A 14,173-nucleotide genomic window follows, 5' to 3' on the forward strand; every position below is an offset into this window, starting at 1 on the left:
CCAGCCTCTCCTATGTCCCTTCCTACTCCCAATCAGGTCCATACTCCAGGCTGGGTAAGGTCTAACTGAATTGTGCCTGTTGGTGAGTTGCAGTGTGCTGCATAGAGGGACAGAAACTGTCCTGTGAGCCAGCCATGCTGCTGGACCGACATCCTGCCTGTCTAACCACAGTACTCTGTGGGTTCCTGCTTCTCCCACTCCCGATCCAGAGTAAGACTCCTGCCAGAGGGTGGTGGAGATGGGGGGAGGAGGGCAGATACCAGAGTGAGATCTGCCACATTGTGTAGAGCAGAGTTTGAGACCTGGGGAAGGGAGGAGCAGGTAGAGATGACAGGTAACCATGTGGGGAAAATGATGCTACTTAAACCTCTACTAAATGCCAAGGATGGTGACCAGAGAGGGTCATAAATGCCTGAGGACACAGAAGAGTGAGCATATGTCATGCATAAGACTTCCAGTTCAGAATCTCCAAATAGTAGTCAGACCAGCTACTCTGGATGTTTCCCTTCTCTGTGTGGCTACAGCTATATTTGTAACTCATTTGTATCTGCTGTTGAATTAGATGGCCTTGACAATGTAATTATCAATCATGCTGCTTTTGTCTCTTAGTGGGTTACCACATAGCCAGAAAACCACCATATCATGTTCTGGTGTGGCCTGAGAAACATTTTGGACCTTGGCAATACACAGGTCCTAGAACCATATTACAACGCTGAACTGTGATGACCCTGGGTTTCCTTTACCTGTGTATCAACCCTGAGCAATGGGCTTCCAGGGAAAAGATGTGTGCTGTATGTGCTCTGTGCCTGCCACACCGTTCCCAGGTCCTTATCAGTAGATCATACCAGGAGGGAACAATGCCCAAGAATATGTATGTAACTCTTGATCCCTCTCATTCCAAAGCACCTTTGTGTGGGCTCTGATGACCTCCTCTGCTTAATCTGCCTCAAGGAGTCTCCACTTACCTCATCAACAGCCCACTCTGACCAGATTCCCTCCTTTACCTGCTCTTGACCTGGTTCTGGCTTGTGATTCTGAACCAGTCCAAGCCAAAGATAGTTTAGTTTAAGACAGGAGTTAGTAGATCATAAAGATTTCACTCCTGGCAGACCGTGAGCCTTTTTACCTCATCATATCATTTCACTGAGGGCTTCTTCCTGAGGATGAAGCATCATCAAGGCAGCTGATCTCTTAAGAGGAGCATATCATCAACATTGTGTCCTTTAACATATTTACTCTGACACATGTATCAAGCATGAGTAGCCAGGGGCCACAGTGGATGTACTTGAGCAGAGATCTCATCTGGCAAAGAACCTTAGATGGAATATAACCAGGGTCAGTAGTATGCCTTCAGACTTGGAAAGATATTGGTGTCTCTGGTGTCTACGAGTGGCTTCTGTCCCAGATTCAGCCACACCAGGTAACATCAAACTTGCTAATAGTAACTCCCTGACAGAACTTTGGGGGTGGGGAGGGTTATGTCAGATGGTAAGGAGGGGTCCAAGGAGGTATAAGCTGGTACTGATGACACAAAGCAGTAATGGGAACTGAAGAGAAGATTCTATATAAATAAGGCATCCATGTAGCAGAGATTCACAGTTGCTGAGGGGAAAAAATCTTACCACAAGAACTGATTTTTGACCATAGTATGCATGATGGAATAATTGTTTACTATTGTATCTGCAAAAGGCTGATTTATTCATGGATACAGAAGCTAAAGATGTTCATGCCAATCATACCAACAATACCTCCCACCACTATGTCTGAAGACGGCCTTTATCTCAACATCTATTCACCTACCAGTGCCCATGAGGGTTCTAACCTGCCTGTGAGTGTCAGGACTTGGTCAGCCTTGGTAAGAGGACATTTCTTCTGCAAGACTCTTAGTAGTGGCAAGAACAGCCCGGGCTCTGAGGCAGTGTGGAAGCTAATGAGAAGTTTCATTATCAGGTTCCATAAACCACGTGTCAGAAAGGGTGACTCACCAATAGTAAGGGATGCAGAGCCGTAGGTGGTCCCAGATGTTAGAGACCTTGGTTCTGTAATCAAACAACTCAGTCTCCCAACTTGATCCCAGAAGACTTACTGAGGAACCCAAGTGCTGAACTTGGAGATCACCCAAGTTGTGGATTATCTATTGTGCTAATGCTAATGTGTGATCCTTTGGACTCGTTAAAGTGAGACGACCAGGGAAGAACCCATTTTCTTTCCGCTTTAGATAGGCAAGAGAGTATGAGAAGCAATACTCCAGGCTTGGAGCCATTAATTCAGACTTGGATTCCTGGAGTGGACCGCAAGGATAGAGAATGAATTGGGAGCCCTCACCCAGGAACAAGTTCGGGAGGTCCTGAGGGAGTTCTTTCTATATTGGTAACTGCCCACAGCCAAAGCCATGGACAGTGTAATGGACACCAGAGGTAGGATTGGGGCTGGATGAAAATGACAGCTGTCTTGACTTTCCCAGGTGATGGTGTGGATCCGTAGTGGTGCACTGGTTGCAGGTATGGCTTCCTTGTATGATGGATCCAGGCTGGCAGCCACTGAGGACGCGGTGATGGCCACTATCCAGTCCCGGGCTTCTTCAGGTGAGTGTGGGATTGAGATGGGCAATGAGTGCCAAGCAGAGCCAGAACAGCCCTGTGACCCTTGTCTCTGTCACTTCTCAGCACTGGAGACCAGCATGCCACTGGCAACTGGGGCTACTTGGACCAAGTGGCCACCCTACACTGTGTCCAACAGAATATTGCCTACTTTGGAGGCAACCCCAACTGTGTCACCATTTTTGGCGAGTCTGCAGGTGGCACAAGTATGTCCTTGCATGTCGTGTCCCCCATGTCCCAAGGACTCTTCCATGGTGCCATCATGGAGAGTGGGGTGGCCCTGCTGCCAGACCTCATCTCCAGCTCCTCTGAAGCAGTCTCCTCAGTGAGTGCCCTCAGCTGCCCTGGTCCATACTCCCTGCATTTCCTCTCACCCTCAGAGCCTCTGGTTCTCTGTGTTTGCTGGGGACAAAAATGACAACAGATATAACTTAGGAACTTCTCCTTGGGAGTTGCTGAGGGCTCAAGGGCAGGATCTACCCCTCTCAGCCTCACATAGGCTGAGTGTGGTCTGTGGTCAGCAAGGCTACACCCAGCTTCTCCCATATGGACATAACCATGTAAGCAGGGGAGCGATGAATCCTCCAACTGAGGCCCTTGATCATCACCCAAGTGGGAACAATTTCACACCTGCAGTAATCCACACACTATACCCTAAGAAATTTGGAGTAATCTACATCGATCTGGGTCTGGACAAACCTCTCTGGCTACTTCATAGGATGAGGCAGCCCCTGCATGGTTACTTTCCAGATGGTGGCCAACCTATCTGTCTGTGAGCAGGTGGACTCAGAGGCCATGGTGCACTGCCTGCAGGCCAAGAGTCAAGAGGAAATGCTGGCTATTACCAAGGTCAGGCTGAATGGTGTAGGTGGGGTCTGGTAGGGAGCCTGTCCACTGCACCCTGAGGGGGAAAGGAAAACAAGATGTGAATCACCCAGTCCTAATACTCTGAACCAATGACTCTGTTCTTGTAGACCTGGATAGGAAATGAAAACTAAGGGAGGCTAACCCAAGTATTGCATCCCAAGTTGGATATGTGTAGGAGAAAATGTTGGGAAGAATTGGGATGGGGTGGAAGTAATATGAAGACATTAGAAAATATGTGGTATGCAATCTCAAATCCTGAATATCGATGCTTCCTCAGACCTTCAAGATCATCCCTGGAGTGGTGGATGGGGCCTTCCTCCCCAGGTACCCGAATGAGTTACTGGCCTCGGCTGACTTCTACCCTGTCCCTAGTATCATTGGTGTCAACACTGATGAGTATGGCTATGGCATCCCCATGGTGAGACTTAATTCTAACTCAGTTGTCAGGAGAGTCATCTGTTATGTGGGTGAGTGATAGGGGGTGCATGGTGGAATAGAGCATGATACCTTCATGACCAGGCCATTCCATACTTAAACTGTCTCCCCTCCACTCAGGTCTTGGGACTTCTTGACACCATAAAGCGAATAAATAAACAGAACTTGCCAGATATTATGGAGAACATGGTAGGGCTTATGGTAAGAATCTGGACACATGCCTCAATGGACGGGGAACCACAAGATATTGAAATAACCTTCAGGAATACAGGATAGTATATGTTTGTATTTCTGGCAGGGTTTCTCCAGTTGGCTCTTTCTCCCTACACGAATGTCCCAGTCTGGGTGCCATCTCCGTACCCAGAGGCTGCCTCCTCCCTGCCACTGCACTCCTGCCTAGCCCGACTCTCTCTGATCCTCTTGGCACAGAACTTGCCTGCTGAGTGTGCTGACTTGCTGATGGAAGAGTACATGGGGGACACTGAGGACCCCCAGACCCTCCAAGCCCAGTTCCAAGACATGATGGGGGACTTCATGTTCATGATGCCTGCACTGCAAGTAGCACATTTTCAGCGTGAGTACATCTGTAGCTGAAGCCTGACTATGCAGTGGGCAGCTCAGAGCTGTGCATCCCAGGACAGTTCTGTGATGTCCAAGTCCACATCCTTGTTTTTCTCAAGGCCCCAGTGTCAGGCACTTGTTGTCCCACTTGTCAGTAAATTCTCATGACTACTGTAAGACACAGGTATCACTGTCACTTCACTGAAGAGGAAACTTAAAGAGATTGTGGGCATGGCTCTGGGGATAGGGCACCTGCCAATGAGCATAAAACATCAGATATTGAGTTATGTGCTAATCTCAAGGGAAAAAAAAAGAAACTTAAACAGTGACAAGTCCAAGACTACACAGACAGGAAATCCAAGCCATGATTTAACCGAAGCTTTTCCCATTGGGTTTACCAGGAAGATGACAGTACCATGCATTCCTTGTCTTGGAAACCCATCCTAGAGGTTGGAAAATGGAGCACTGGCCATGGATTATACCTCTTCAGACTTTCCCAGGCTTCTTCCTGCCTGGGGCTCCTCATCACACTGGTCTAGATTCCAGCCAGCTTAAACCTAGCTATCTTATCACCAAAAAATGTAGAAGCACAGCTCAGACGAGGGGGTCAAAATGTCATATATCATGTCATAGTTTATCCCTCTAGGTTCCCACCCCCCATTTACTTCTATGAGTTCTAGCAACCACTCAGCTTATTTAAGGACATACCCCCCAAACCCCTCACCCCCGCCCCACATGAAAGCTGACCACAGTGATGAGGTTGCCTTTGTCTTCAGGTCTGCCTTCAGGCAGGCGGCAGCAGTAAGTCTTCTTCATTTCCATAAACTAGGATGGGCCACACTAGGACACCTGAGAGGAATACCAAACGAGGAGACTGGGGCTCAGAGAAAGGACAAGATCAAGTATGAAACCTCTTGTAGTTCAAAAGGCTGCAGGGGAGTTAAAATTAGGACTGTGGCTGTTCCTGATTGATTTCCAGGGCCATAGGGAAAAAGTGGGCTACTGGTTCATAAATTTGCATAGGGTGGTAGATTCAGGGAGAAGCTGGGATAAGTCTGGAAAGTTTGGGATGGGAGTGCCTGATCCTTCCTTGGTGGTAGCAGAGGAAAGAGGACCAGGCCTGTTTTTCAGGATATGAGTATAGTTGAATCATGGCTGTGGAGCATGACAAAGCAGCCAGATAGGTTGGTCAGGATCCAGACTCTTGTTCTCTGTGAAGCTGACTTCACTAAGGAGGAGGAGGAGGAGAAACTACTGAGCAGGAGGATTATGAAGTACTGGGCCAACTTTGCTCGGAATGGGTAAGAGGATACCACTATTCAAACCTCCTCAGAATGAGATCCACCTGGAGCTCCTCTTGTCCTTAGTACCCTAGTTAGCATCCATGGTATCTAATTACCTGACATCCTCTCTCCCCAACTCATCACCCACTCAGACAGAGATCATCTCATGAATATTAGTCCTTGTCCCTGAAAGCCAATCCTTTGGGGAAATATCAGACCTTGCCTCTGTGAAGGAAGGACAATACAAGCCACCCAGGTGGCCCTGGGCTATGTAGAACTGACACTAGTGGTCCTTGTTTTGTTTTTTGCCAGTTGTAGGGCTTGAACTCAGGGCCTGGACACTGTCTCTGAGCTTATTTTGCTCAAGGCTAACACTCTACCACTTAAGCCACAGTGCCACGTCTGGATTTTTGTGAGTAACTTATTGAAGAGTCTCACAGACTTTTCTGCCCAGTCTGGCTTCAAACCCCTGTCCTCAGATCTCAGCCTCCTGAGTAGCTAGGATTACAGGCATGAGCCACCAGCATCCACCTTGTTTTTTATTTTTGTTTTTGTTTCTTAATTTCAATTGTTACTATAAAGGTGCTATATAAAGAGGTTATAGTTACAGAAGTTAGGTAAAGAGTACATTTCTTTTTGGACAATGTTACCCCTTCCCTTGTTCTCTCCCAGTTTTTCCCTCCTGTCCCCATCCACAGGTTATATAGTTCATTTTCTACATAATGTCCAGTGAGTATCATTGCTGAATTGGTTCACCCTTTGGCTCTCCATTTCTGTGCCCTTCATTACCTTCCCCCAAAATGACAAATGGAGAAATAAGATGAAAAAAAAAGAAAAGCAGCAACAAAGAAAAAACCTCTTGTTTCCATTTCCCAGAGTTCATTTCAATAAATGTTATTTTATATGATCAGATGCACATAAGCATCCTGGCTTTGTGTCCCTCTCTTAAGTATATCTTCCTTTGGTCTCACTGTGTGTGAATGCCTAGAGACTTGTATCATTTATTATGCCCCCATGTATTTTAAATCTGGCTTCCTCATATGAGAGAAAACATGCACTATTTGTCTCTCCGAGCTTAGCCTACCTCACTTAACATGATTTGTTCTAGGCCCATCCATTTCCCAGCAAATGATATAACATTGTTCTTTCTAATGGCTGTGTAAAATTGTGTATAGGTATCACATTGTTTGGATCCACTCATCTATTGAGGGCCATTGTATTTTTTTTTTTTTTTTGTCGGTCGTGGGGCTTGAACTCTGGGCCTGGGCGCGGCCCCCCAGCTCTTCAGCTCAAGGCGAGCACTCTACCATTTGAGCTACAGCGCCACTTCCGGTTTTCTGGTGGTTTATTGGAGATAGGAGTCTCACGGTCTTTCCTGCCCGGGCTGGCTTTGAACCGCGATCCTCAGATCTCAGCCTCCTGAGTAGCTAGGATTACAGGCGTGAGCCACCAGCGCCCGGCTCATTGTTTTCTTATATCAAGAAATCTCCCTCTCATTCTTCACCCTATCTCTGACCTGCTGAGCTGCCTGGGCTCAGCTGGGGCTCAGCAGGACTCAGTGACCCTCACCTGCCCTTCTTGGTGGGGGGTGGGGGCATGTTCACAGGAATCCCAACAGCAAGGACCTGCCCCACTAGCCTGTCTTTGACCAAGATGAGAAGTACCTGCAGCTGAACCTTCAACCTACTGTGAGCCAGGCCCTGAAGGCCTCCAGGCTGAAATTCTGGACCAAGACTCTGCCCCAGAAGATTTCGGAACTCAAGAAGGCTGAGGAGAAGTACATAGAGCTGGAACAGCTGTATCCAGCTGACATTGGCCTGAATGTAGGTAGTGTCAGCACTTGTTTTCTGTGTAAACTCAGAGGCTTTATCCCTTGTCCAATAGATTTTGAGGCTATCACTCTGACCTACTTTTGGTCAACTTGCCATCCAAGGGCACTAACTTTCCCAAGTTAAATCCTCTCTCTTTCATCCATTGAATTTAAGATCTATACTAGCGCTTCCTGACTTTGGGGAATGGAGAGAATTCTCACATTGCCATGTCTGCCATGGACACTAGGTGGCAGACAAGAATAGCTTGAAGCCTGGGCTGAGAGACTGGGCAGAGCTCAAAGACCTTAAGAGTGAACAGGACTGGTGCATAATAAATCCCTCACTGAATCCTGAGAGCTGCCAACAAGCCCTGGGTGATGTCATCTCTGTCCATGCACAAGAATATTCCCCAAGGGGATTTTTATGACACATTTTAGATTTTTAGTAGTTACCTTCCTTTTTAAGAGCTTGATTAGGAAATAATTCCATGCAATTAAATTCCCCCATTTACCCACATACTTGGATAAATTTGGTTCTTAAATTTGGTGACCTTAAAGGGGGTTGTGTTGTGATGTCTCACTGGACTTTTTTTTTTTTTTTTGGCAAGTCCCAGGGCTTGAACTCAGGGTCTGGGCACTGTTCCTGAGCTTCTTTTTTACTCAAGGATAGCACTCTACCACTTGAGCCACAGTGCTACTTTTGGCCTTTTCTGTCTATATAGTACTGAGGAATTGAACCCAGGGCTTCATGTATGCGAGGCAAGCACTCTACCACTAAGCCACATTTCCAGCCCTGGACTTTCATTTTAATTCATTTTATTTTTAATTAATTAACTTACTTCAGAGATTTTTGGAAGTAATATCTGGCTACATAGTCTGCAATGATCTGGCATAGGGAATCCTTCAGCCTTAAGCTTCCAAATTGCTGGAATTGTGGGTGTGTGATTTTGTCTTTGCCCTGTCTCTCCCTCTGTCTCTGTCTGTCTGTCTGTCTGTCTCTGTCTCTGTCTCTTTGTTTCTCTCTCTCTGTCTTTATCTGTCTTTCTCCAGATCACTAGACACATGTGAATTTGCATGACACACAGAATTTGCATCATACACACAGAAATGCTTCTGAGAAGCTGGGTGCTGCTGGCTCATGCCTGTAATCCTAGCTACTCAGGAGACTGAGATCTGAGGATCATGGTTCAAAGCCAGCCCAGGCAGGAAAGTCTGTGAGACTCTTATCTCTAATTAACTACCAGAAAACCAGAAGTGGCACTATTGCTCAAGTGGTAGAGCCCTAGACTTGAGCTGAAGAGCTCAGAGATAGCACCCAGGCCCAGAGTACCAGCCCCACAACAGACAGAAAAGAAAAGAAAAGAAAGAAAAAAGGCTTTTGAGACTCCAGCATTCCACATTTCTACCCTTACCATGGCCATCATTGATATCAGTGTGGCTAAATGATGATTTGGGAAGTGGTGGGGCACATAGGAACCTTCACCCCAATAGTGGTACACAACAGTTCTGGGATTAGGAAGAAGAATTGGGATATTCAGTTAACAGAAATTGTATTATGATCCTGAGTTGCAAGTTGCTGAGGTCTCAGGTCCACAGCCCAGCTATGAAGTCAGGAGAATGAAAGGCAGAGAGATCATACCCCCAGGAAGGGTCTGGGAACATGGCTTGGGCCAGAATGTGTTGGATAAGAGACTTTGAATCCACAACAGGCCTTGCTGATGGGGCAGAAGTCAAAGAAGTCCTAGCCATTTCACACCAGAGAAAGGAACCCCATGGCAAGATGGCAGCCCATGGCTATAGGTGCCAAAGAATATTGGGCACTTGAACAAAGAAGCCAAGCTGGTTCTTAAGGCAGTGTACAATTAAGCATAACAACTCTTCCTCCAGGAAGTCTGGCTGGGCTTCAGCTCCTGGACCCTGGTGACTCACTGTATCCTGGCAGGATTCTATGTGCTTCACAAACTCCCAATTACAGACCTGTCTTCAGCTTACCACAGGCCCTGAGCCCTGGCGCAGTGATGCAACCCACAAGTTCCCCTGAAGTATTTGTCAAGTGGGCAAATGACTTGATCACAGTCACCAGGGGAGCCACGAGAGTGGAGGTGGGGTGAGTAGGGAGGTAGGTCCTTAAGCAATGCCACAGTAACAAGTGTGTTTGAATTCCCAAATAGGAAGGGGTTTATGTAGACACTAATGGATGGAGAACCTTGAAGGCAGGCTGGTAAGCAATGAGCAATGAGTACAAGGAGGAATTTGAGGGTAAAGAATACAGGCACAGCTCCCTGTCTTTGTTCAAGGACTCGACTTTTCCCTGTGGAAAGTGGGGGCCATTGTCTATCTATCTGTGGGAGCCTAAGCCTGCTTCTCTGTTCCAGCCTCCATTCTCAGCTTTCCCATCCCTAGTGTCCTCATTTGGCCTTTGAAGGCTAGGACAAAACTTAGTGATCACGGTTTTAGACAGAGGGATCTAATAATACCTTGGAGAGACTGCAGAAAGCCACTCACCACCTAGGCTGAGTGCCCCTTCAAGAAGACACAGAGAGAAGCAGCCACTCCCCTTGTTCTGCCCACTGACTTCCGGGGACCTCCTCCTGCTCAGAGCCTTTCTCCTAACTTGTAAAGGAAGCCCCACCCAGCGCCCCGCCTCCTCCCCGTAGATGGGTTGGCTAGATCCCGGCTGCTGTCCTGAATTCTGTCCTGTTTTGAAACAGCGCTGAACCAGGCCCGTGGGAGACTACCATGCTGGACCGACTCCCAGCACAGCTGAGTGCCGTGGCCTGTGGGCTCCTGCTTCTCCTTCTCAGGGCCCAGGGTGAGGCTCCTGTAGGAGCAAAAGGGATGGGGTCAGATCTGCCCAACTGCGCAGAGGCAGAGCCTGAGTATGGGAGGGAAGAGCGGGAGAAAGGAGCTGGTGTTGCTGACAGCATTTGAATCCTGTGCTCATGTTCAAGGGAGGGACCTGGGAAGCACAGAGAGCTTGGGAGCCACAGAAGAACACCTAACATCTAGGAGTGAACTGAGAATCCGGTTGTAAGGAGCAGCAGACTAGCAGGAGGTTAGCAGCCTCTGTGTTTGGTGTTTATAGCTGAAGCTGTGTGACTAGTAGGTAATAAAAAAAGAAGCTTTTTAATAGCTTCCTGCTGCCATTTGACTCTGAATGTGTCATGACTTCGTGAAACAGGTGTCCTGGCCCTCTCAAAGGGGCTCTAGGTTCCTCTGTTTGCCCTTGGGAAAAACAGAATCCTAGGCACCGCATGGGAAAGCAGCTACAAGAAGTTCACTGAGTCTTTCCCATCTCATGGACCTGGTTGGCAAAAGCAGGGCTTGGCCAAGTAGGGCAAAGGTAATGGTACTCTGTGCTTACCAGGCCTTCATTAGACATTAGCCTAGGTAGGCACCACGCCTGGGCATGACTGGGCTCTTTATTCCTCTCCTCTGAACTACTGTTACCAGAAGTTTAAGGCAGCAAAATTGACTTCAGTTGGGTGCTTATGTCTGGCAAGAGAATTCAGGCAAGACACAAACATAAGTAAAGGTGATAGGAAAATTTCTTAGAAAAGAAATATGGTAGACAAAAAGAACACATGGCATAGACATGCCACCTTGCTTTACCTTTGAGGTTACCAAGATTAGCCTTGAAATAAACAGAGACAACTGAGGTTCTTGAAGATATCTTTTTTGGGGGAGGAAGGGCAGTCCTGGAACCTGAACTCAGAGCCTGGTTGCTTTTCTTAGCTTTTTCCACTCAAGGCAGATGCTCTACCACTTAAGTCATACCTCTGCTTCCTGTTTTTTGCTGGCTAATTGGAAATAAGAGTCTTGGACTTTTCTCCCCTGCTGGCTTCGAGATGGCTTTTTTGATTGATGGGTCTCCTTTCTATTCCCTGACACCAAAAACTTAGGACCCTATTCTAATCTCCTCAGTTTTTTTTTTTTTTTGCTCTTACTTAAAGGGGGCTTATTTATTTTTTCTTTTGTAGCCCTTTGCTTTCATTTTGTTGTCAGGTAGATTTTGGTTAATCGGCTTATCCTGAAATCTGCAAATCTAGGCATTAGTTCCCTGGCTGCCTGCTTTTCTACTAGTCCTGTCAGGACCAGCCTGCCACCTTCTCTTTATCTGCTCAAGGGAAGGCTCACCCATCTGTTTCCTATGGCCCACTCTCTTTCTTGCCTTCTATGGCCAGGCTACGACTAGAAGACATCAGAACTAGTAGCAGATCTGCCCAGCCTCACTGATGGATCTTACTGAGATGGTGTTTTACCTTGAAGTTACGTTCAAAAAGAATCATTAGCAAGCCTTAAGAGCAAGGATTTGAATCCCAACCAGTCCTAGCTACTCCACGGACATCCTCAGATCACAAGACTGTTTTTTTACACAGTGTTTGTTTGGGACTTTGACCAAAACTAGATTTATGCTTTTGGCTCCATTTGCACCTAAATGATCACAATCTCATCCCCTTTCTGGTACCAGTCTTTTCTACTTCCTTGAACTCCTGCTATTTAATGGAAGGGATCTGTTAAAGAATGAAACATTGTTGTAACAAGTCTTTAAGCAGGGAACTTTCAACAGATTTGCTACTTCGTCATAATACAGGTAAGCATGAAACTTCAGTGGCAGTGACTGAAGTGTATTACACAGAGGAATATTTTATTCAACACAGAATTATGCGTAAGTAGCATGCTGCTGGGAAGACTTTTTCATTTAAAACATAGCTTAGTTTGATTCTTAGTTTGATGCTTGGTGCCAAATTATGTATAAATAACATAAATAAGTTTATTTAGCTCAAGTTTATGGAGTCTGAAATGCTTGCTCTGATGACCCTTTGTTTGGATGCATGTGAGGCCTTCTTGTTATAGAGCATATGGGGAGAGATCACGGGGTGAGAAAGGAAGCAATAGACAGGGTGGAAAAGCCAAAACCTGTTTTGGGTTTGGTTTGGTTTGGTTTGGTTTGATTTGATTTATAGCATTACTGTATGGATTGAACTCAGGAATTCAAATCTGCTAGGCAAGTACTCTACCACCTGAGCCATGACTCTAATCCTTTTCATTTTAGTTTGTTTTTCTGAGAGTCTTGAACTTTTTCCCAGGCCAGCCGGAGATTGAGTAGTTGAGATTTCAGATGTGTACCACTGTAACTGGCCAGACTTCCTCTTTCCTAACATCTCATTCTCAATGTTGCAAATCCACTCCTACAAGGTCTAAACCACTCTGAAAGATCATTAATCCTTTACAATAACCTCCCACTGCATCCTGTTCCTTAGAGGTTCCCTCTCCTCAACACCAAACCACAATAGTATTAATCATCTCCCCTTTGGGGAATAAATCCTATCCAAAATACAGCATTCTCTCCATTTTCTCCCTGGTCTTCAAGATTCATATACTTCTCACAATGCAAAATGCTTTTATTCCATGCTTTTAGTCTCAAAGGGTTAGCTCCTTCTGGCACAGACAGAAGTCCAAAGTCCCAAATCCCATATGAAACTCAAGGCAAATTCCTTTTCACTATCAGCATGTAATTTAAAATTTAAAAAAAAAATCTAACAAGTTACATAGTTTCAAAATATAGAGTTGAATCCAATACAGGGTAACAAAAATCTTATTCTAAGAAGGATAAACAGAAGAGTCAATAATCCTCAGCAAATCTGAAACTGAGCAAGGGATACAGGATGGCAAAACTTCAAGGTGAGCACTCTGTGTGTGTGGCAGGGGGCAGTGGTCTTCATGGCTTTGGCAGCCCCGCCCCTAGTGATACTCTGAGGTTGTGATGTTGCCTGTCCCCAGGCTGACCTGCCAGCCTCCAGGAAGGAGGTATACAATGCTGAGGTCTCAAGAGCAGTGATTTCATTCCTAGAGTCTTGTTAGGCATTCTAGGGTAAAATCTTTGCAGTGGCTCTACCTCAGCAGCAGGGCCTCCCAGATTGTCCTCTGAAATCTTACTGGAAGCCATAATGACTCCATGGTCTCCGGATCCTGTGTGCCTGCAAAATTAGCACCAGGTGGATAGCACTAAGAGCTGATGTTTGCTGCTTTTGGAGCAGCATCAGGAGCCATGCCTGGGCTGTCTTGAACCATAGCTGGAATCGATCCAGAACATTATAGTGGGATGCAAGACACAGAATCCTCAGGTAACCCCAGACAGTGAGCCTGTGAAGACGTCCCTGGCTCATTTTCTGTGCCCTTTCTGCCATCCAGGGCCCTCTGGGCCTAGAAGATTTCTGTGATGTCTTCAGGGCTTCTTTCCAATTTTTATGAAGCATAAAGTCTTGCTTTCTTCCATCATTGTTGCCTCCTCCTCCTCCTCCTCCTCCTCCTCCTTTTCCTCTCCTCTTCCTTTCCTCCTTTCCCCCTTTTCCTCTCTTCTTCTCTCCCTCTTTCTCTTTCTTTCTCTCTCTCTCTGTCAGTACTGAGGTTTAACATCAGCTTGTGCTCAGAAGGGCAAGTTTTATCATACTATTATTATAAATATCATTGAAAATGGGAAAAAAAACACTAGTTGTGGCTCATGCTTATAGTTTTAGCTACTTAGGAGTCTGAAATCTGAAGATTTCAACCCAACCAACCCAAGCAGACAAGTCCAGGAGAGTCTTTTTTTTTTGGGGGGGGGGGGGGGGTCC

The 14,173-nt window shown here is 46.4% G+C and overlaps 1 protein-coding gene across 2 annotated transcripts in view; it reads left to right on the plus strand.

The window, feature by feature from the left end:
* LOC105983011 (cocaine esterase-like) overlaps window positions 1-14,173 on the plus strand; it is a 246,879-nt gene that overhangs the window by 215,155 nt on the left and 17,551 nt on the right. The window contains exon 1 of one of the 2 annotated variants that reach the window (XM_013012739.1): window positions 10,223-10,368. The exons of the other annotated variant lie outside the window; for it this stretch is intronic. Coding sequence (XP_012868193.1) covers window positions 10,296-10,368 — 73 coding nt within the window. The 5' untranslated portion in view covers window positions 10,223-10,295. Of the gene's footprint in view, window positions 1-10,222; window positions 10,369-14,173 lie in introns of those variants that run through there. 2 annotated transcript variants of the gene reach the window in all.

Source organism: Dipodomys ordii, unplaced genomic scaffold (genome assembly GCF_000151885.1).
Source record: "Dipodomys ordii isolate 6190 unplaced genomic scaffold, Dord_2.0 Scaffold18, whole genome shotgun sequence".
In the NCBI taxonomy this organism is placed as follows: Eukaryota; Metazoa; Chordata; class Mammalia; order Rodentia; family Heteromyidae; genus Dipodomys; species Dipodomys ordii.